The sequence below is a fragment of the Phyllobates terribilis genome, unplaced genomic scaffold, assembly GCF_046119375.1.
Source record: "Phyllobates terribilis strain yellow unplaced genomic scaffold, ASM4611937v1 Scaffold_1__5_contigs__length_1240528914, whole genome shotgun sequence".
NCBI lineage: Eukaryota > Metazoa > Chordata > Amphibia > Anura > Dendrobatidae > Phyllobates > Phyllobates terribilis.
In genome coordinates, this window is record NW_027362761.1 from 803,506,454 (window position 1) to 803,530,265 (window position 23,812).

A 23,812-nucleotide genomic window follows, 5' to 3' on the forward strand; every position below is an offset into this window, starting at 1 on the left:
CCTGTTCGTCCCGCCTCTCTGGGGGCCGTATTCCCAGACCCGCTCCTGTATCCCGCTGCAGTGTCGGTCTCCTCCGTACACTCAGTTCCAGTCTGAACTCTCTCCTATCTTTTACCTGTTTTTTTCTCTATGTCCGTTCCTTTCCTTTTTCTGCAGAGTCTGAACTCGTACCTACTCCTGCTCGTTGTCACTGTACTTCCGTTTGTGAGTTTGTGGTCCACTCGCTACTTCTCTGCAAGTACCCTGTGGGTATCTGGTTCTGCCTTTCCCTTCTAGTCTGTTCCGTGTGAACAGAGCTCTGTTCCTTCCGCGTCTGCGGTTTTTGCTTTGCTCTGCTCTGTCCACCGCGTCTGCGGTTTTCGCTTTGCTCAGCTCTGTCCGCCGCGTCTGCGGTTTTCGCTTTGCTCAGCTCTGTCCGCCGCGTCTGCGGTTTTCGCCTTGCTCAGCTCTGTCCGCCGCGTCTGCGGTTTTCGCCTTGCTCAGCTCTGTCCGCCGCGTCTGCGGTTTTCGCCTTGCTCAGCTCTGTCCGCCGCGTCTGCGGTTTTCGCTTTGCTCAGCTCTGTCCGCCGCGTCTGCGGTTTTCGCTTTGCTCAGCTCTGTCCGCCGCGTCTGCGGTTTTCGCTTTGCTCAGCTCTGTCCGCCGCGTCTGCGGTTTTCGCTTTGCTCAGCTCTGTCCGCCGCGTCTGCGGTTTTCGCTTTGCTCAGCTCTGTCCGCCGCGTCTGCGGTTTTCGCTTTGCTCAGCTCTGTCCGCCGCGTCTGCGGTTTTCGCTTTGCTCAGCTCTGTCCGCCGCGTCTGCGGTTTTCGCTTTGCTCAGCTCTGTCCACCGCGTCTGCGGTTTTCGCTTTGCTCAGCTCTGTCCACCGCGTCTGCGGTTTTCGCTTTGCTCAGCTCTGTCCACCGCGTCTGCGGTTTTCGCTTTGCTCAGCTCTGTCCACCGCGTCTGCGGTTTTCGCTTTGCTCAGCTCTGTCCACCGCGTCTGCGGTTTTCGCTTTGCTCAGCTCTGTCCACCGCGTCTGCGGTTTTCGCTTTGCTCAGCTCTGTCCACCGCGTCTGCGGTTTTCGCTTTGCTCAGCTCTGTCCACCGCGTCTGCGGTTTTCGCTTTGCTCAGCTCTGTCTACCGCGTCTGCGGTTTCGAATTTGTCTCCCAGTCTGTACTGGACCCTACCCAGCTTGTGCTCTAGTCTGCCTGTTCCTGTATTCCCCGGTGTGGGTCAACAGCCGTGTCCGGAGTCTGACCTGGAGTAGACCCTGGTTCCTCTGCTCGGTTCCTCCCTGGTGCACTGGCGTCGTATGCCGTCGTGCGACCTTGGTCGGATCGGGCAGATACTTCGTTACGCCCCTCCAGGCACTCTCCGGTTCATGGCACAGTGGAATCACTACATAAACACGCACACGCCAGTCAGTCCGGGCGTGTGCATTACACCGGGTCACAGAAGACATTGAAAAAAAAAAAAAAAAAAAAAGGCACATTAACTCCAAAGATTTGAGAAGAATCAAACATGAAGGGACCAGGAACCCATTATCCTACAGTGCGGTCATATTCTAAAGCTGGAACATCCCTGGACAAGGTGTTCAATGCTCAGAGACATGGCCGAGGTAAGGAAGGATGAAATCCAACCACCACTGAGCAAGACACGCAGGTTTAAATGTTAAGACTGGGCCAAGAAATATCTGAAGACATGTTTTTCAAAGATTTTATGGACTGATGAGATGAGAGTGACTCTTGACGGACCAGGTGGATGGGCCCGTATCAAATGAGTAACGGTCACAGACCTCAACTTCAACTCAGATGCCAGTAAGGTGGAGGTGGGGTACTGCTATGGGCTGGTGTTTTTAAAAGTTAGTTTGATCTTTTTGGGTAGAAGATGGACTTAAAATCAACTTCCAAACCTACTGCCAGTTTTTTAGACAACACTTTCTTCAAGCAGTGGTACAGGAATAAGTCTGCATCCTTCAAGAAAACAAGGATTATTATGCATGACAATGCTCAATGGAATGCACTGTAGAACTCCACTGCTTGGCTGTCAGTAAAGGTCTTAAAGATGCAAGAATAATGACATGGCCCCTTCCTCACTTGACCTACACCCTATTAAGATCTTGTGGGCCCTTCTTAAAAGGGAATTTTACAGTGAAGGAAAACAGTACACCTCTCTGAAAAGAGTCTGGAAGGCTGAAGTTGGTGCTACCCAAAAAGCTGATTGTCAACAGATTAAAAAACGGACAGACTCCGTGGATGGAAGGCTTGTGACTGTTATTAAAAAGAAGGGTGACCTTATTGGTCACTGATATTTTTTTGAAAAGTGTTTTGGTTACTATTCTCACTTTAACAGATGAAAATAAACAATTGAGATGGGAAATAATTTTTTTTTCATTTAGACACATAATAATTCTGCACACATAGAAATTATCCTAAGAAAGACAAAACTTCATTTTACCTTTTTAACTACTCAGGTTTATTAACCTTTTGGATTGACTGACAGCACTGTAGTTGTTCAATAATAAAATGAATCATCAAACATACAAATTGCCTAATAATTGTGGACACGGTGTAAGTTTGTTTATCTTTTGTATGGCATTTGCATCCAGGTAAGAACAGGTGTGTTTGTATATCTTTGGCTCTATATACAAACGGGGGTCTTTTGGTATCTGCTCTAATTAAAAGTGACGCGTTATATAATTTTAAGAAGCACTCACATCTATATTTTTTTAATTAGATCTGTGTATAGGTGCATGAAATGTAGTGTGAGTGTATGAATATACTCACCTATCACTGTTCTCTCCAGTTTCCAGCTTATTTCTGCTCCTCTTCTCAGTGACGTCACCACAATTTCGACTAGCCGGGTAACTATGCATGAGCCAGAAGTCTCTTTTACAATATAAGCCTAAGGATCCTTGTTCTGACGTTCTCTAGTAAAAGCCACTTCTGGGTCATGCAGAGCACAGCGTGACTTGAAGAGTCTGCAGAGCGGTGACGTCACTGAGAAAAGGAGCAGAACAGCTCTGGATCCCGGAGAGAGCAGTGGTAGGTGAGTAAATTAATACACTCACTACATTACATGCACATATACACACATTTAATAAAAAAAATATAGATGAGCCTGCGCTATTAAATAGTTGCCTAAAATTTATGACTCCTATAGAAGACTCTAATAGTGCGGAAATGAGAAGGAATATGCTAATATAAAAGTGCATTTTTGTTTTACCCTTTTAAAGGGAACCCGTCAGGAAGTTTCTTACATATAGAAGTGTAATAGGACTATACAGGCACATATCTCCAATAAAAATGATACCTTTGCTGTATAAATCGGATGTGCAAATCATGGGAAATCTAGCATAGAAGCCATATGCAAATCAGACTGGACGGCGCTGGGTGCGTGTCTTCTATGTGCATTGTCACACCCTCAGTGAACTTCCAGTCCAATTTACATACAGCTTCTTCGCTAGATTTCTCATGATTGACGCACTGAATCTCTTCAAAAATGTATCGTTTTTAATGGGGACAAATAAGTAAAAACATGCTGACAAGTTTCCTAAAAATGTCTCAATGAAATAAATAGTGAAATTGGCTAGCACTGACCTTCTGGCAGGTAAATTCACCCCGGCTGCCAAGGTAGAGGTGCAGGTAAGGAGGCACAGAACTCCAGAAGAATAGGCTTCTTCTACCAATTTCCTCTCATCGCTGGTCAGCCCACTGTGATGGTAAGCAATGCCGAAGGGAATGGTACGCTTCAAAACTGAGCATATGATGCCATTTCCGGTATTCCGCAAGTCGTCAATCAGTGCTTTCTTTTCTGCTTCTCTGTGACTCAAGTATGCTCTTCATTACGTAGGCAAATTTAGTAAGGAATTATGCAGAAAAAAAAAAAAGGTTTACAATGAACAGATCTTTCAAGAAGTAGTTGTTGAAGTCATACAAGACTAAACTATTCAAATCTTCTATAGCAGCATATTTATGTTATCAAAGATGTTTAGGATGGGAAATCTTACTTGTTGAGGTATTTGCAAATCATTTCTGCAACATTTTCACAATTCCTTTTAGTAGGACAGAAGACCAGGCAGGACTGATTGGGAATGACCTCAGTCACCAGGGCAATGATGTGATCAGGATCTATTCTAAGCATGTTACTTGAATACTAACAATAAAAATAAATAATATAGAATAGTAAGTAATAAGAATGATCTCTTTTATTAGCTTACCAAAAAAATTACTCCTTTGCAATTGTGAAAATTACCAAAAAAATTCCTAACCCCCCCCTCAAACTGTGTTACATGCTGCAAATTTGAGGCATTTTCATACAATTTTAAAGGTAACTGTAGTAAAATTGCAATCTGACATCAACATCTGAATAAATCCTAGGTATGAAGTAAACCAATCCCAGAAAGTGCTATACGGAAAAAAAGAGGATTTTTGGTACTCACTGTAAAATCTCTCTCTCGTAATCTTAAAGAGGTTGTCCACTACTTTTACACTGATGACCTATCCTCAATCATCTGTTAACGGTATTGGCAGACACCAGCCGGATGTACTCACTTGCGGAGCTGCTCCATCTTGCAGTAGTGGGCGAGGCTTGGTACAGCACATCTGCCTCCTATTCAAATCAATAGAAGACGGAAGTGCGGTACCCTGCGGCGGCCACGATCAGAAAAAAGCCAACTCCTCAAGGGAGTACTTCAAGCCGGCGGCCGCCACCAGCACAGATAACACCAGATCAGCAGGGGTACTTGGTGTCGGACCCGGCTGATCAGTCATTGATGACCTATCCTCTTTTCTTCATTGGGGGGGGGGGGGGGGGGACACAGGAAAACCACGGCACATCCCAAAACAGTCCCTTGGGTGGGAAAACAAATAATTTGCAGAAATAGAATAGGAATAGCAATCCCTCAGGTTAGCAACCAAGTGAATGACTCTTGCAGTACCCTTTGAAAAGACTTGCGTCCGTCAATGCATAAGTAACAGCTTTGCAAAGATGTGGACTCAAGACTAAGTAGCGGCCCTACAGAATAGAACAGATGCTAGGAGGCATACGACCCAGGAGGCTTCTATCATCCAGGTGGAGTGAGGCGTGCCCAGTTAGCAGTGCCTTGGCTTAGCCATAGATTACCAAAAGGCATATAGAAACCAGTGAGAAATAGTAGCCCTAGAGGCTGTCAGACCTCTGCAAGGGCCTACCCAGATGACAAAAAGGGCATTCAACAGTCTGAATGGAGCTGGGAAAGACATGAAGAACTGCACAGACCTGTTCATGTCAGACTGTGAAATAACGTCTCAGGGAGATAAAAGGCAAAGGGTATAAGGAAGGAAAGCAATCTCCTCAATAAGATGGCAGGCGGAGAACACATTATGGAAAATGGACGTGCAAGACACGAAACCACCCCGTCCCTGGAAAGAATGACAGGCGAGAGCCACCGTTCGTAGAGTGGCCTGATGGACAAGATTATTAAGAGAAAAACACTAAATTACTTACCGGTAATGTGATTTTCCTGAGCCCATGAAAGCACCACAACGAGAGAGGGGATCCGCCCTTCCAGGACAGCAAACCTACAGAATAAAAGGGCGGCTCCTCTCCACCACCTCAGTTGTTTACAGAGCATGAGAGGACACTACTTAATAGTTATATATCCCATGATTTTTCCTTCTACACACCGCGTGAATCAAACACCACAAAGGAAATGAAGTGATCAACTTCTACCAGTGATGGGAGGGTATATAAGGGTGCTGTCATGGGCTCAGGAAAATCACATTACCAGTAAGTAATTTAGTGTTTTCCTATCACCCATAACAGCACCACAACGAGAGATTTACAGAGAAAAAACTCTAAAGTTAGGGTGGGACCACAGCCTGTAGAATAGGTTTCCTAAAGGAAAGGACAGCAGAAGATCCCAGGTCAAGCCTATAGTGTCTATAGAAGGTGCAAGGTGAAGACTGAATCGCAACCTTACATAATGCTTGATGGGGACATCCGCTTTCTTACTGTTCTGCCATGGATTCCCCGGATTAGCACAGAAAGTAGGGTGCACAATTTCCTGACTTCTATGGAAATTGTAAGCAATCTTCGGAAGATAGGGTAGCTCCAGAACCGGCCCATCTTCTAGGATCTGTATAAACAAAGGATTAACCAACAAAGCTTGAATGTTACTAATTTACCATGCTGAAGTCAGGGCCACCTGGATAATAGTCTTTAATGTGAAGACCCTGAATCCATGGGCTCAAGCGAAGGCTTGTTAGAGCCGTAAGCACTGGATTCAGATCCCAGAGTGCCATCTTTGGACTGAAAATGGGCCTAGATCCAAAACTCACTTTCACATTCCCTGCTTATTCAATGCAGGTTGGACACTGTTCCAGTAGTCTACGGCTAAAAAGGTCCACTTGCAATTCTCTTCCTCTTTATATGAGGTGCTGTTAAAGATAAAAGGTGAGACTTCGCCATCTGAACTGATTAGACATAAATGTCATTAGGGATCTTGACAGAGTTCCTCCATAATTGTTTACGCAAGATAAATCTACTCTGTTGGATGACAAGACCTTTACATGGTGACCATGTATAGATGAATGGAGCTTTCTTGTATACTGCCTAAAGTTTCTTTAGGTTAGAGGAACCGGATCTTTAGAGGCAGCCCACGGGTGTGTACCTGTGACCATGCTACTACTGGAATGTAGGAGATTAGTTATTAACAGCAATATTGCCTTGTTCAGAGTTGTGGCCAGACTGCTTATTAATTTTGACATATAGCAGGACTCCTTATTCTACCTTGGGAGACCACAACTCTTACTCACTGCCCAGTGAGTTCTGCAGCGCTCGATGGATCTGCCCATAATCCCGAAATAGTTGAGGTAAACTATTGTCAATGCCTCTTCCTTGGATATGAGAGTTGTCCTAACTACTATAATTCTCCATAAAGCCTTAAGGCTCATTAACATCTGAATGGAAGGACACAAACTGAAAGCCTAAATCCTCATTTTATGCCAAGAACTATTCTCAGGATATTTGATGTTTCATGTGAATTGGAACCTGATTGTATACCTCCTTAAACGCCTATACTACTATATAGCAATCTGGAATTGCAGATTTACTAGTAGGTCTTATAGAGTCCATTTCCAATGATCTAACTCTCAGGAATCTGTACAGCCCATTTGGGTTGTAGCAAACCCAGGTAGGCCTGGGTTAAATAATAGTTTTACAGGTCTTGATTAGGGCACCTGGAGAGCTAAGCACCAGAGCAGGCTAGGCATTCACCTTAGTCAGACTGCTGGAAAGCAGAGCAGACGGTGTGTGTCTTGGAGCTAATCAGAGACACAGGCCAGACTCCACAAGTATCAGTGGTTGCCCTGGATAAATATTGTTTTGTTTGATCAAGCTGGGTTAGCTGAGCAATATATGAGTAGTCTGGGTCTTTCCTATTTAGTCAGAGCTTGGACAAGACCAGAAATATTAATGTTTACGACTTCTGTGCAACCTGTAAAAAGCAATAAAACTGTGCTCAATTGGACCAAACCCACAATGGCTGTATGAGCACTACATGATGCCTCCTACCTTTAAGAGTGAAACCCTACAAGCTTTATTATTAATCTGCAAAACTAAGGAAGCGCTCTTATTGTCACCTGCCTCCAAGCGGCATTCCACCGAGCCAGCTGAGCACCAGCCAGGAATACTGCCATCCTCAGTCTCAAAATAGAGGCTAGGATATTTTTCTCCCTGAATTCGGTAAGCTTGCCATGCACAGTTTAGAGTGGCTGAACTTGGTTTTGTCAGACATAAACTTAGTTGTGCAACGAGTACCTTTACAAAGAGGGACTATGAGGCACAGGGGCGCTACAAGGCACAGGGGCACCCTGAAGAACCGAGAGACATTGAGGCCCCATGAGGTACTAAAAGGCACTGTGAAGCGCTATGAGGTACTAACAGGCGCTATAAGGCACTATGAATGCACCATAAGGCACTATGATATGCTATGAGTCACTATGATATGTTATGCTATGAAGCGCCATAAGACGCTATGAATTGCTATGAGGCACTAAAAAGCACTATGAGACGCTACACGGCACTGTGAAGTGCTATGAGGCACTATGATGCGTTATGAGGCACTGAAGTGCTATGAGGCACTATGATGTGCTATGAAGAACTGTGCTATGAGGCACCGTGATGTGCTATGAGGCATTATGCTATGAGGCACTATTAAGTGCCATGAAGCGCTATGCTATGAGGCACTGTGATGTGCTATGAGGCACTATGCTATGATGTTCCATGAGGCACTATGCTATGAGGTACTAAGATGTGCTATGAAGCGCTATGCTATGATTCACTATGATGTGACATGAGGCACTATGATGTGACATGAGGCACTATGGTTTACATGAGGCACTATGATGTGCCATCAGTCACTATGATGTGCCAGTCACTATGATGTGCCATGAGGCACTGTGAGGCACGATGATGTGCTATAAAGCGCTATGCTATGAAGCACTATGCTATGATGTGCCATGAGGTCCTATGATGTGCTATGAAGCGCTATGCTATGAGGCACTATGCTATGATGTGCCATGAGGCGCTATGAGGCACTATGATGTGCTATGAAGCGCTATGCTATGAGGCACTAAGATGTGCCATGAGGCGCTATGAGGCACTATGATGTGCCATGAGACACTATGATGTGCCATGAGACACTATGATGTGCCATGAGGCACTATGATGTGCCATGTGGCGCTGTGAGGCACTATGATGTGCTATAAGGCACTATGATGTGCTATGTGGCACTATGATGTGCCAAGAGGCGCTGTGAGGCACTATGATAAAGTGCCATGATGTGCTCTTTGTGAAGCGCAAAGAGGCTTTGTGAGGCACTGCGCTCAGTTTTTTATTTAAAAGAGTAATCCATCTAAATGAAGTCAAACCTTTCCTTTGGGTGGTAAATCTCAATTGTCAGACTAGCCCCACCTGAAGGAGCCAACTGATGAGACGCAGCTGGACAGCAGACCTTCACAGAGACCATGCGCTGTATTAACACCATGTGCAGTCCTATGGATGGAATAAACATACTGGAGGACAACAGTAAAAACCTTACTTTAACATTTACTGAGCAGATTGAGGCTCATTTTTTTGTGGTAAATTCTGAAGCCCAATCATGAGGCTCTGTGCAGCCCAGACATGTGGCTAACTTTAGCCTAGAGGTCTAAGGTCTTGCTTCTGTCCTGAAGCCAAATTTAAAGCACGAGGCCATTGTCCCAGATGGGGTCTTACAGAGCGCACACACACCCATTTTTGAGTTTTGCGCTAACATCCTTCAGCCTTTCCTAGTAACCATAACAAGGAAAGGGCCCCATAAATAAAGTAAACATTCACGAATATCACTCACCACCAGCTGTACGGATTCAGAGGCTGGACCAAGTCACAGGCCTATTCCTCTCCATCCGGCCATGCCTGAGCAATACTGGGGTGGTCATCCCAGGCAGGGGAACCTCCAATAGTGCGCCGATCAAAGCTGGAGCTGCTGCCCCCAGGCAGGAGGACAGCTTAACAGGTGCTCCCATTGATGTGCAGAGCTGGAGCTGCTGATCCCAGACAGGGGCTCAGTTCCACAGCAGCTTCTCCACTGATGCACGGAGCTGGAGCTGCCGACCCCAGACAGGGGCGCAGTTCCACAGCTGCTCTCTCACTAACGTGCAGAGCTGGAGCTGCCGACCCCAGACAGGGGCACAGTTCCACAGCAGCTTTTCCACTGATGAACGGAGTAGGAGCTGCCGACCCCAGGCAGGGGCGCCGCTCCGTCGTATCCGGATCTTCAACAGGTAAGCCTGTCTAAGGTTCTCCCATCAAGGACCCTCCGGTACGCTAGTCATCAGGGCCGCAGGCTGGTACAAAACAGTAGCCGGAAACATGTTAGAAGACATGGGTCTCCGCTACTTCTTTTTTCACCGGCGTGCGTCTTAGGGCGCGATTTCCTGGATAGCGTCCTGCGCCTTCGCAACCGGAATGGCGGCTGCCAGGCCACCATAAGGTAATGGTGCAGCTGCTGCTCGTGCCCGTCCGACGGAACAGGCCCCCTTGGACCCACCATGGAGCTTCCAGGTCCCTGGCGCCGGCCGCAGCAGAGACTGTGCCTTGTTGAAAACCGACCGGCCCAGGTCTGGGAATAATCTTCTCTTCTTTCTTCTGCCGCCGTTTTAACAAGGTTCCCCCTCAAGGACAGCAAACCAACTGAGGTGGTGTAGAGGCGCCGCCCTTTTATTCTGTAGGTTTCCTGTCCTGGAAGGGCGGATCCCCTCTCTCATTGTGGTACTGTCATGCGTGATAGGAAAACAACACCTTTCTAGAAAGCCGGAGCGGAGAGATGGTACAAAATCGGTACAAAAAGGAGAAGACTATTCAAGAACAGATTGTGGTTCAACGATCCAAGGGGGCCAATACAGTGGTCCCAAATTCGCCCTGCCCTGAGACCTAGAAGTCAGGTTCCGATGGAAAATGACAGCCAAGGCTGAAACCTGGCCCCTAGGGGCCAACCCTGGCTCAAGGCTTTCGCTAAAATTAAAAAGAGAACAAAAGTACTGCGATCGTTAGAATACAACCTACAGAAAAAAAGGCCTTACAAATGAAAATGTCAAAATTTGACAACTAAGACCTTCGGGCCTTGATCCTAGTCAGACCAACCTAATCAGGAAGTCCCGAAGCCTTCAGAACTGCGGCCTCAATATCTGGATGCTGGTGGGCGAGGAGACAACTTTTTTTATTTAAGATGTAAACCATGGCAGAAAATTTCCCATGGTTTTCTATGTCCCCCCAATGAAGTGTCTTGCAGTACTAACAAATTGGTGTCAAGTGCTTCTGTAACCCGTCATTAGATGGATCCAGCATGGCATTTTGTAGCTTCTGTTACGAACACTAATAGGTTGCACTTGGCATCATGGCCAATTTATTCTAATGAATGGTGGTGATAAATAAATTATCTAAAAAAAAGGTGATTTACCTTGTAGTTTAGTAACCGTGATAATGTAAAGTTGTTCTCTGCTTTATTGTCAACTTCATATATACTATCTCTTAATTTTACAAACTCCTTTAATTCAACCTGGAAGAAAAGTAAAGGGTGTGTTACTGACATTTTATATCCACGGGTGCACAGTGGTGATCACTGCTGTCTTGTAGTAATGGGGTAGATTCTCACCATGGACAACATCTGTTGGTCTTTGAGTAGATTTCTTACCACCATTTTCATACCCCATTCTGACTGAAGGGGTTTTTAGGGCTTTGACAAAACCTGTCACAGGGAAAGGATAAAATAAAGCAACCCCCTTGCTGCTCCAACAACACTGCTCCTCTGGGGTCTCCACCAGGACTGGATATGATGGCGTCCCATCCAGTCAATCGCCTGGATGTTGAAGACACTGATCGGCTGACTGATAGATGGAATGTGATCTCATATGAAGTGGTGTAATACAAGGCCTATAAGATTGCGGTGCTTAAGGCCCCTTTCACAAGTCAGTGTGTACGGAAAGTGTGGTGACAGTTTTCGCACGTACCGGAGACACTTACACACGTAGACCCATTAAAATCTACAGGGCTGCGCACATGTCCGTGTGACCCACATGTGGACTTGTACGTTTTTTTCCGGCAGAACGGCTGTCAACATGTCCCGCCACGTACACACGGATGCCAAAGTGTGACACGTATCAAAATAGAATGCAGAAGAGAAATGACAGATGTTTAGGTGTTAGATGTGCAAAGATTGAGACAGATAGATAAATAGATAGATGTAGATAGATAGCAAGATAGATATAATTAGAGCCTTGCGTGTGTATTTCACTGTACGTGTATTACGCAAATAAATAAATAATTGAAAATAACGACATGGGGTCCCCCTATTTTTGATTGCCAGCACAGGTAAAGCAGACAGCTGCGCGCTTATATTATCAGGCTGGGAAGGGTCATGGTTATTGGACCCTTCCAAGCCTAACAATACCAGCCTGCAGCTGCCCCAGAATTGACGCATCCCCAATTTATTATAAAGCTAATAAATTGTTGAACAATAGACTGTCTCTTGTCTTTACTTATTTCTCTCTTTTTAGGTCTTTCAGATTGCCATTTATGCACTACGTCAGAATCCTTGGACTACTTCGGACCAGCATGTTTTTTTATTTTTTTATTAATAAATTGGTGAACCAGGGAGTCGAGGAATTTTTAATTTTTATTTTTTTTAAATAAAGTATGTTTTTATGTGTCTTTTTTTCCTTTTAACTTACTGGGCTAGTAATTGGGGTGTCTGATAGACGCCTCTCCATTACTAACCCCTGGGCTTGATGCCAGCTGACATTACACAGCTGACATCAACCCCAAAAAAATTATCCCAATTGCCAACACACCAGGGTGATAGGGAAAAGCTAGGCAAAGCCCCAGAATGGTGCTGTCACGCAAGGTGAGGGAAAGACTAAGTGCACAACAACGGGAAGAGGGGGAGGAAGCCCAAACACTAGGGAAAGGGGGAGTGGAGACCCCTAGGCAGATCTGACAACACCCTGGCTCCCCTAACGTCCCTAAATAGGTTCCACACCTATCGCCGAGCGGGAAACCTAATCCTTAACTGCCCCTAGCGATAGGCCCTAGATAGGGAGGGGACGGGGTGAGCACTAGTCAGCCCCCACTGCAACTAAAGACAAACAGGTAAACAGACAAGGGAAACACTTAGCTTGAGAAGACACCAAAGAGATCACGCCAGCTATCCTCCAAGGGAACTCCAAGAAGTCACTAGCCGACTACTAGTACTTCAAGCCTGGATAGAGGAAAATAGAGCTATCACCGGTGACTCTCTGGAGAGACTGAAGGTATTTAAACATCCAGCAAGGGTGTGTCAATTAGCAGGGGAAGGTGGAGGTCACTGCTAGGTCCTAGAGGGAGAAGGATATCACTACACTACAGAGATGTAAAGATCAAGAAGGTGCCTTCAGCGTCAATGACCTTCTACAGTTGGATCCAGAACAACTGTCTGTCACACCTGACACACGCGCATCAAATGTGATGCACCAATCTCGGGGTGGCTGCAAGCTGGTATTTTAAGGCTAGAAAAGGCCCAGTAACCATGGACCTTCCCAGCCTGATAATATAAGATCACAGCTGTTTGCTTTACCTTGGCTGGTTATCAAAAATAGGGGGGACCCCACAACATTTTTTTCATTTATTAGCTAAATACAAGTACAGTAAGCTACACTCACAAAACACTAATTATATATCTCAAGGAAATCTATCTATCTTTATCTCTGCACATCTAACACCTAAACATCTGTCATTTCTCTTCTGCATTCTATTTCAGTAAGTGTCACACGGATGGTGCACACGGATTTTACACACAGACACGGATAGCACCGGTACTGATTTTTCCAGTACTGGAAATATCAGGATGTGTGAAGGAGGCCTAATAGACACGTTTATAGTTATAGTTTATAATCAAAAGACATAGGGAAAAAGATCTGTTTAATGTCATAAGACTGGTTTCATACATACAGATTTTGATGCAGTCTATTTTTTAACAAAGCCAGGAGTGGATGTAACCTTTTCTCTCTTTTGCATCCAGAAGAACTGGCTATACTCTATACAGAAGGCAAGAAAATAAGGCTTGACAGCTGCTGCATGGATAATGCAGTATTACATAGCAGCAATTCACATTTGGGCACTGCAGGAGTGGTGGAGGTTCAGAAGGTAAGGAACACTTATTTCTTTACTTTATATAGAGCCTCCTACCCTTCAAAAAGGGGTGGAAAAAATTGTATGGAATTTCCCACTTTTAGAAACTTAGTCCCATATAATTCCTATAATGTAAAATAGACAGGTGGTGATCGGTCTGGGAGGAGCTTTAAATAATGTCTGTCGTTATTTTACGTTACAGGAATCATTTTGGGCCCCCTTTTCAAAAAGTGGAAACCCCTTTAAAGGGAAACTATTACTATATAAAATAATCAAAAGATATACATTTAAAGCAAGCTGAAGCCAAAATGCAACTGGCTTGTTTAGATGTTCTTTTGCATACTTTTGAAGCTGAATTTTATGGTGAGAACGCAGGAGAGGTTTTCTTCTGATGACTTTTCCATGAAGGCCATATTGGTGCAGGTGTCTCTGAACAATAGAACAATGAATTACAACTCCAGAGTCGGCTAAATCTTTCTGAAGGTCTTTTGTGGTTAAGCGGGGATTCTGATTTGCCTCTCTAGCAATCCTACGAGCAGCTCTCACTGAAAATTTGCTTGGTCTTCCAGACCTTATCTTGACCTCCACTGTTCCTGTTAACTTTTATTTCTTAATTACATTTCGAACAGAGGAAAGGGCAACTTGAAAATGCTTTGCTATCTTCTTATAGCCTTCTGCTGCTTTGTGAGCCTCCAGCATTTTAATTTTCAGAGTGCTAGGCAGCTGCTTAGTAGAATCCATAGCAGCAGTTTTTTAGCACACAGTTAGGGTACGTTCCCACGATCCGGAGCCACCTGCGACCCCAACGCTACAGAGCAGCTGCGCTGCTTCTGCCCTCATTTATGCACATGAGCGGCCGCATTTTTTTTTTTTCCACATGCGAACTTTCCTCATAGAGGTTGGTCTATGGGGAAAGTCCACATGCGGACCCGCAAGAGAAATTGACATGCTGCGGGTCTGAAAGACGTGCCGCATGTCACTTTCCGCGGATGATCCGCATGTGCCCAGAGACGCACAGTGGACACGGGATTTCTAGAAATCCCATCTACTATGCTGTAACATCTGGACACTGCGGGTTTGACGCTGCATAAACACGCAGCTTCAAACCCGCAGCGGCTCCTGATCATGTGCACATACCATTAGAAGAGGCTGGGTTTTTATAAAGCTGGGAAATTTGCATCACCTGGCCTTTCCTAACAATGATAGTGAACAAGCCATAACCCTAAAAGGCTAGTTAAGGTCTGAAGCCTTGGTCAAAGTTACTTGAACACACATCTCCAAGGGTGAAAATATATTTTTTTTTGCCTAATATATAAAAGAAATGTGTCACCTTTGACTTTAGGCCTTTTAGAAATCATTTCATCTTCAACTTGCTTAACTGTTCACAATAACAGTAATTTTGACCAGGGGTGCCCAAACTTTTACATGCCACTCAATAGATGCACACACGTATATTTATTATATAATAAATATTTATTATATCAATGCAACTGCTTACAGGTCTGAAGTTATCCGTATAAAATTCGGCCTTAAGGAACTGTTGTAGCTCGCCCACATTGTTTAATGTTGCACTCATTCCAATGATCTGTGTGGTTTCTGTAAATAAGCATAAGTATATTATTAGCATTTTAGCCTATAATCTTATTTAGGAAAATCTCTCCTGTGTACATAATGGTTCCTTCTATAATGAAGAAAATATGAAATAAAATCAGAGTAAAAATATCTTTCTGATAACTCATACGAATGACTCCCACACGGATGTAAAAGTTTTACAAAATCTATCAATACAATCTTCTCACATTAATTTAGAACATATCAATGGATTTAACCAAAAGTTTCACGTGGCTAACCTAACAGCAGCATACATATGGTAACGTTCTTCAGCAAAGCTAAATCGGAGTTATTATATTCACAGCGCATTGCGTTACATCAATTAGGGAGTATTATTCTTGACTTTTTAGGGTTTATGTCTGGAGGTACTGTTTCCTACCATAAAAGCATTGCTTAAAGGGGTAGGCTTATCTGTAGATATACAGCGACCAGGATTACATCAAAGAGGGATGTGTCTGTGACAATAGGTGCTTTGTAGTTAGAAGAGGCCCCTATTACCATCTGGGCCCCTGTGTGGTTGCACAGGTTGCATCAATGGTGTGCCCGCTCCTGCTCCAAGACCCTTGTTCTCAAAATGGCCAGCACTGCTCAAGTTCGTTCACCACTGTTTTCTGTGTATGGGACTAATCTGACACAGTTATATCAATATCAGCTATAATTTATGAGCAATTTAGCTCCCACAAGACTTCTCATTCTGGAGAAGTTCTGACAACTAGGTCACAACAACTTACCGCTTGTGTACAGAATCTTTGCAAGAGTCATTTCTAATATTGCGCCACGACTCCCTTCACTGAGCATATGCAGCTATGAGAAAAAAAAAAAGAGAGAAAGACATTTAATATAGAAAATAAAAATATCAACTACTAACAGAGTTAGGAAGACTTATGATAAGAGTCTTCTGACCCCTTCCTGCCATCCACCTTATATGTATGGCACATGTCGAGTGCGATTGTACAGATCTGAGCCTGACAGATTTGGACAGCTGCTGCAAGTAACAGTGGGCAAAGATTGCCAATTCTAGATGTGCCATACTGATATACTCCTACCTCAAAAAGACTGTATGCTGTAATCAATTCAAAGAGTACTTCAACAAAATATTACTTTAAAAGTGTGCATATTTATGCAAGCTCATTCATTTTAAATTGTTTATTTTATTTTTCAATTGAACTGTAGTACAGATTATGGGTGATATTAAGACCTCATTCATACGTCAAAAGATCTATGCGATATACGCGAAAACCATGAAAAACACATATTTGAATGAGGCCTACAAAAGGTGGAAAAAGTTCAGAAATAATTTTCCTTGTAATTTTTTTTTTTTTTTTTTTTTTTTTTAAACAGGGGTATGCTTTTATATCATAATAAAACAGATTTTTGGGGGGATTTTTTGTCATGGAGATTTTTTTTATTTCATTTTTTTTGCAGATGCTTCATAAGTGTTTTTATTTTTAACATAATTTGGCCCCCTAGAGAACATAAAAGATCTCTGTAGAATATTATTTTTTTATTTTATTTTGTTTTTACTTCACTGTAACTGGGGACTCGTTAGGAGTCCTAGTTACAGGAGAAATAGTCCCTAGCTGTGCCAGGCCCAAGTGGTAGAGTTAATCTAGGTCTGCCAGGCCAGCTTTACAATGCCGGCATGTTATCACCAGGTCCTACAGAAGAATCAGCAGGGTCATTGATATTGTTTGCCGCATAGCACTTATTGATTGTTATGTAGTCGGCAAAAAAGACATGTAGATCAGGAGAGCAGACTGTCAATCATTACATGTCTGTCACACAAGGTGTGGGAAAGACTTAGTGCAACACAAAGGGAAGAGTGAAAGGGAGCCCAGACTCTAGGGAAAGACGTCACCATGTCTCCCTTAACGTCCCTGTATTGGCTCTTCACGAATCGCTGCACACGTGCCTTGCCCCGTCTTTCCCTGGCGTAAGGCTAAGGCTAGGGAAGGGAGGAGGTGAGCACTAGTCGATCTCCACTAAACATTATAGACAACAGGGGTGGACAAACGGGGAAATTGCTTAGCTTTACATGAACTCCAGACCAATGCGCACACGTCCTCAAGCTCCAGAGAGGACGAAGTACTGCTCTTGCTAGAGCCTTCACAAGTAGGAAAGAATATCGCCGGCACCTCCCTCTGAAACACAGCAGGTATTTATACATCCAGGCCAGGGTGTTAATTAGCCAGAGGAAGGTAGCCGCTAGGTCCTAGAGACAGCCTCTAAGAAGATGTCTGTAATGCCAAACGTAGAGATCTCCTGCAACCAACTGCAGGGCGACTGTCCGTGACAATGTCTCACACTGGTAACGCCCCCTTTCATTTAAAATTAGCTTTGAAGGCAGGTTCTCAGAGAGATCTATATCCGGCCTATAGTTCTGAACAGCTTATTTACATATTATAAGAAAAACATGGATTTCTCTGGAACAAGACTGCAGATTTCAAGGTATTATTTTATTTAGCTTCCTATGACCTGCATGCCCATATAGACAGCTTAGAAGGGTTGATCCTACTGACAGATTTCCTTTAATACATGCTGAAACACAATTCTATGTAAATTATGAATGAATGAATGAACAAGAAGCACTCTCTCACATCTTGAACACACTTGGATACATGATCCATCTTTGGGCAACACAAAATACATGGTTTTTATTTAGCAATTGAGATTTGTTATTTTCTTAATACTCCTTAAATGTTAATGATTATCCCATTAAACAGTGGCAGAGTCCGTATGCTGTATTCAATACACAGAATGTCAGCTGCAGAGTGCATCCTCTGCACAATGCTTAGGGTAGCCCACTACATACGTAAAAGGGGGACTTACCTCATCAACAACGACCAGACCCAAGTCACTGATTCGTTCAGTTTCAATCAAGGAGTTAACGAGACTGTGACCTTTTTCAATAGTTGCAATGTACAGGGAATTTTTGGTTTTTCTTTTTATTGGAGGAAATCTTCCTTTGCTGCCAGCATACTCCTCTATTAAAAACTCCAGGTCCACTCCAAAACTGGACAAGCCACGAACCTGGGAAAGCAAATGCAATACTATGCAGTGTATGTTGGTAAAACACCAGCCTACTTACGACTAAATGGGTATTCCCATCTCATATGTATGGCATATCTACAGGATACGCCAGAAATATATAGTACATGTTGATCTTGATCCCATTAACAGAACCTGAATTATTTTTCGAGAACGGCGTCATAGTCAGTGAACCTGTGGGAATTCCAATTCTTTGTATGGGAATTCCTATTGACTCTCCACGGACAGAAGCATCAATGGTGCCTTGTTTCTATTATACTTTTCCTCTGACTGTTCCACTCTTGGCTTTGGCTTACAAATACTTATGTGTGAACATGGCTTTAGAGTTTCACTCATAAAGATATAGGACAAGCAGCTAAAGCTAATAGAGCTAATTAAATGCCATTATATTACTACTCTGTAGCAGCAGATGAAGAATACACTAATGTCAATGGAGAACTAAAAGGGGCCGTCTAGCATTCCTGTACGGATAAGGTAATACAGAAATCTTACACAGATTAATAGAAATGTGACTTGTTGGATTTATGGAGCAGGTAAAAAGTCCAAATTTGGCCACTATACAAAACTGACCTTCTCCTGTACAATAGCCACATAAGGCAAGATCATCAGCACGTCCCTTTTCCTGCACAGGAGTTCTTGAAGTATTACAATTTCTGCAACAAGAGTTTTACCGCCACTTGTTGGCAAGGAGTAAATCAAGTTCTTCCGCTGTCGTAGGGATTCCAAAGTTAGGCATGTATGCTGCCAGTCTGAAAAAAAAATTAAAATAAATAAAGTTACTCCGTGAGATAGTACAATAAGCGGGGGCCCGGCCCATACATTCTGCATAAGATGAAAGCAAAAGGGTCAACATATTAGCCACAATAAAGTGCTTAGGCTAGGCAACAATCGTAGAATGATTTACTCATCCCTTTAATTGATGCAGGACATGGAGTGATAGGTTTACAGCAGAGGAAACATTTATCAGGGTTTCCATCAAAGTAACAAAGCTGGGGATTCCTAATATAAGTATTACTTGTCATAGAATACAATTGTTTTTACAGGGGCATGTGCCATAGGAGGGGGTGCAAACAAGCCACTTTGCCTTAATCTGGGTATTGAGATACAGGGCAATTGTACTTTTGCCCTAGGTGAAGGAAAATCTAGCTCCAGCTCTGGTTTTGTGGCAACATCGAAACAAAGTAGTATCCAATTACCATAAAGTTTTTTAATGCCTCTATAGTGCTCAATAAGTTCAGCAACTTTGCTGGGTAAACCGTAAAAGGGTCCCAAGTCAATTTCAGATGACATCTCCACAGTCTTTTGGGCAACGTCAAGTTCCTCCATAATGATGGTTTCTTTTATTTGCATGGTCCTAGAGATATGAGGGGTATGTGCTTTAGCATTTCCAGCCAATGTGTTCTTCAGACTGTCCCGAAGACTTTTGTTTTTTCCATCTTTTGCATTTATATAAGAGGCAATGGACGTGTATGCACCACTGGCTTTGTCAGTGTTGGGCTCATTATGTTTTTGTTCAGTGACAGATTTTTGATTTGCATCTTCGTAACAGAGAAGCTGCGAACAAGGAAGATCATCAGATAAGTTCCAGGAGTCCGAATTTCCCTCCGTAAATAATACATTTCGCTTCAGTTGATTTATTAACTCTTTATCTCGAATAGTGGATTTGGAAGGGTTGAGGGGTGTCACAAACTGGTTAGAGGGGTCAAGTTTCTGAGTAAGAGGTGAAGTGCTTGCTGCCTCCTGGTTACACTTTTCCTCTAAGCAATCCATTTGTGCTAGCAAAGATGGGTCCTCGGCAAAGCTGTCATATTCTCCAAACAGGTCATCATCGCTGCCACAGTCCTAAAGAAAAGAAAGACTGCTATGAGTCTCATACATAAAGTTAGTTAAAAAAAAAAAAAAAAGAAAAAAAAGAAGAGAGAGAGTTTAAAGATCACAGATGCAGAATCTCTAAAAGCACAAAGTTGTGGAGTGTACAGAATAGTTGTGGCCATTTACGATTATCCCCCGACCATCATGTGATGTCTTCTTCATTATATTCACAATAAGCCCAAGTTGATTTTATCTTCTAGTGAAACTCATAGGCGGCTGCATTTAGTAAGTTCATCTGCTTTATTATATGTATATATGATTTATTATGACAGACAATTAAAATTAGAAAAAAAGGTTCTGCTTTTTCCCACATGAGCGAGGTCTGGCTGGTATAGAAGCTTCCCTGTTCTATTGGCCAACTGAGCTGTAACACCAGACAAATGCAACGGGCAAGAGCAGGGGTGAGCAGTCAATTTTCACAAGGGGGCACATGAGAAACCGTGACTGTTGTGGAGGGTTGAACCAATAGGTTGAAATTACTTCTGCTCAATGTTAACAGTATAATTATTCCTTAATATTATTGTTAATTGTATCACTGAATATTGAGCAGAATTAAGTATGCTGACATCCCCTTATGCACCATATGAGACCGCACACAGCCCCCTATATATAGTATGAGCCCCCACATAGCGCCTCTATACAAAGTATAAACGCTCTATATAAAGTGTGACCACACACACATAGCCTCTCAATATACAGACTTTACATAACCCTCTATATACAGTGTAAGCCCGCACATACCCCCCTATATACAGTGTGAGCCCCATATAGCCCATTATATATAGTATGAACAACCACATAGCCTCCTATATACAGTGTGAGGACTCGCATATCCTTCTATATACAGTGTGAGACCCCATATATGCTGTCTCAGTCGCACACGCTAATTGGCGGAAGAAGGCGGCTCTGTCCTCCACCAATGTATTCATCACTGCTGTGTGCATGCTGAGGATGAGGACAGCGATGACATTGGGATGCGTACAGCGGCAGCAGCTGGCAGGGTGGAGGGGGAGGGTGGCTACATGGTGCAGCCCGTGGACCACTATTTTCACTGGATTACAATGGTTGTCTGAGAATATGATAAAGTACTACAGGAAAAAAATCTGAATTAAAAAAAAAAAAAAAAAACCATTGTGTTCAGCATCTAGTCTCCATTATCATAAGGGGATGACATCATGCACTTGACCACTGCAGTCAATCACTAGTAAATACAGTGGTGGCCAAAAGTATTGGCACCCCTGCAATTCTGTCAGATAATACTCAGCTTCTTCCTGAAAATGATTGCAATCACAAATTCTTTGGTATTATTATCTTCATTTAATTTGCTTGCAAGGAAAAAACACAAAAGAGAATGAAGCAAAAATCAAATCATTGATCATTTCACACAAAACTCCAAAAATGGGCCAGACAAAAGTATTGGCACCCTCAGCCTAATACTTGGTTGCACAACCTTTAGCCAAAATAACTGCGAACAACCGCTTCCAGTAACCATCAATGAGTTTCTTACAATGCTCTGCTGGAATTGTAGACCATTCTTCTTTGGCAAACTGCTCCAGGTCCCTGATATTTGAAGGGTGCCTTCTCCAAACTGCCATTTTGAGATCTCTCCACAGGTGTTCTATGGGATTTAGGTCTGGACTCATTGCTGGCCACCTGAGAAGTCTCCAGTGCTTTCTCTCAAACCATTTTATAGTGCTTTTGGAAGTGTGTTTTGGGTCATTGTCTTATTGGAAGATCCATGACCTCTGAGGGAGACCCAGCTTTCTCACACTGGGCCCTACATTATGCTGCAAAATTTGTTGGTAGTCTTCAGACTTCATAATGCCATGCACACGGTCAAGCAGTCCAGTGCCAGAGGCAGCAAAGCAACCCCAAAACATCAGGGAACCTGCGCCATGTTTGACTGTAGGGACCGTGTTCTTTTCTTTGAATGCCTCTTTTTTATTCCTGTACACTCTATGTTGATGCTTTTTGCCAAAAAGCTCTACTTTTGTCTCATCTGACCAGAGAACATTCTTCCAAAACGTTTTAGGCTTTCTCAAGTAAGTTTTGGCAAACTACAGCCTGGCTTTTTTATGTCTCGGGGTAAGAAGTGGGGTCTTTCTGGGTATCCCACCATACAGTCCCTTTTCATTCAGACGCCGACGGATAGTACAGATTGACACTGTTGTACCCTCGGACTGCAGGGCAGCTTGAACTTGTTTGGATGTTAGTCGAGGTTCTTTATCCACCATCCGCACAATCTTGCGTTGAAATCTCTCGTCAATTTTTCTTTTCCGTCCACATCTAGGGAGGTTAGCCACAGTGCCATGGGCTTTAAACTTCTTGATGACACAGGAACATTCAGGTCTTTGGAGATGGACTTGTAGCCTTGAGATTGCTCATGCTTCCTCACAATTTGGTTTCTCAAGTCCTCAGACAGTTCTTCGGTCTTCTTTCTTTTCTCCATGCTCAATGTGGTACACACAAGGACACAGGACAGAGGTTGAGTCAACTTTAATCCAGGTTAACTGGCTGCAAGTGTGATTTAGTTATTGCCAACACCTGTTAGGTGCCACAGGTAAGTTACAGGTGCTGTTAATTACACGAATTAGAGAAGCATCACATGATTTTTCAAACAGTGCCAATACTTTTGTCCACCCCCTCTTTTAGGTTTGGTGTGGAATTATATCCAATTTGGCTTTAGGACAATTCTTTTTGTGTTTTTTCATTGAAGACAAATTAAATGAAGATAATAATACCAAAGAATTTGTGATTGAAATCATTTTCAGGAAGAAATTGAGTATTATCTGACAGAATTGCAGGGGTCCCAATACTTTTGGCCACCACTGTAGATCTGCAGAGATCACCAGGGCATTAGCCCTGAAATTGACAGGTCAGTAATGGTTGGTCTGATTCTTTATAAGGGTATGTGCACATGACGTCTTTTAGCAGCGCTTCAGCAAAACGTCGGCCATGTTTTGTCTCAAGTGTCTTTGTAGTAATATCTTTGCCGGCCTGAGATTTTTTTATTTCACTTCTATGTATAAAATAGTCAGTGGCTTCCAAGCAGAATTTGCCTGAAGAATGGGCATGCCACTTCTTCTAACTACTTCTCATGTTTGGAAACATGAAGCAGTTAAAAGAAGCTCAAAAGCTTGACCATATGCACAGAAAGTCTTCTTCACCTTTGCAGGGAGTACATTCATTATTTTTAACGTTTCTTTAGCGCTTCAAGACGTTCAAAGACATTCTGTGCACATGCCTTCATATTTCCAGCAGATAGTACAGTCCCGATGATCTTCTGATAGGTTACGGATACATAAGGGAAGATCATTTTATGAAGCAAGTGATCTCCTGGGCGCCACTGATTTCCAGGACCCTACAGCACTATGAATCCTTTGACACTGCTGGTGGAAATCTGACAACAATCTGCACAAAAGTTCCATTTAAATAAATGGGACTTGAGAATTATGAAGTGTAACATGACAAGTAAAGTACATTAATGCTTTAGTAGTGTGAGCAGAAACGTTAACGTGTGTGTAATGTTTCAGAACTGATGCTTATGGAAGAAAACTAGTGTTTCTTTACTACCTACTTGCAGCTAATCTATAATTCACTATATCTCAGTGGA

The 23,812-nt window shown here is 43.2% G+C and overlaps 1 protein-coding gene across 1 annotated transcript in view; it reads right to left on the reverse strand.

Moving 5' to 3' along the window:
* HELQ (helicase, POLQ like) overlaps positions 1-23,812 on the reverse strand; it is a 49,012-nt gene that overhangs the window by 21,661 nt on the left and 3,539 nt on the right. The window contains exons 3-10 of the mRNA XM_073637107.1: positions 19,524-20,169; positions 18,898-19,076; positions 18,109-18,309; positions 16,011-16,083; positions 15,167-15,264; positions 10,964-11,062; positions 3,992-4,137; positions 3,582-3,821 (exon numbers count right to left, since the gene is read on the reverse strand). Of these exons, the coding sequence (XP_073493208.1) occupies positions 3,582-3,821; positions 3,992-4,137; positions 10,964-11,062; positions 15,167-15,264; positions 16,011-16,083; positions 18,109-18,309; positions 18,898-19,076; positions 19,524-20,169 (1,682 nt within the window). The remainder of the gene's footprint in view (positions 1-3,581; positions 3,822-3,991; positions 4,138-10,963; positions 11,063-15,166; positions 15,265-16,010; positions 16,084-18,108; positions 18,310-18,897; positions 19,077-19,523; positions 20,170-23,812) is intronic.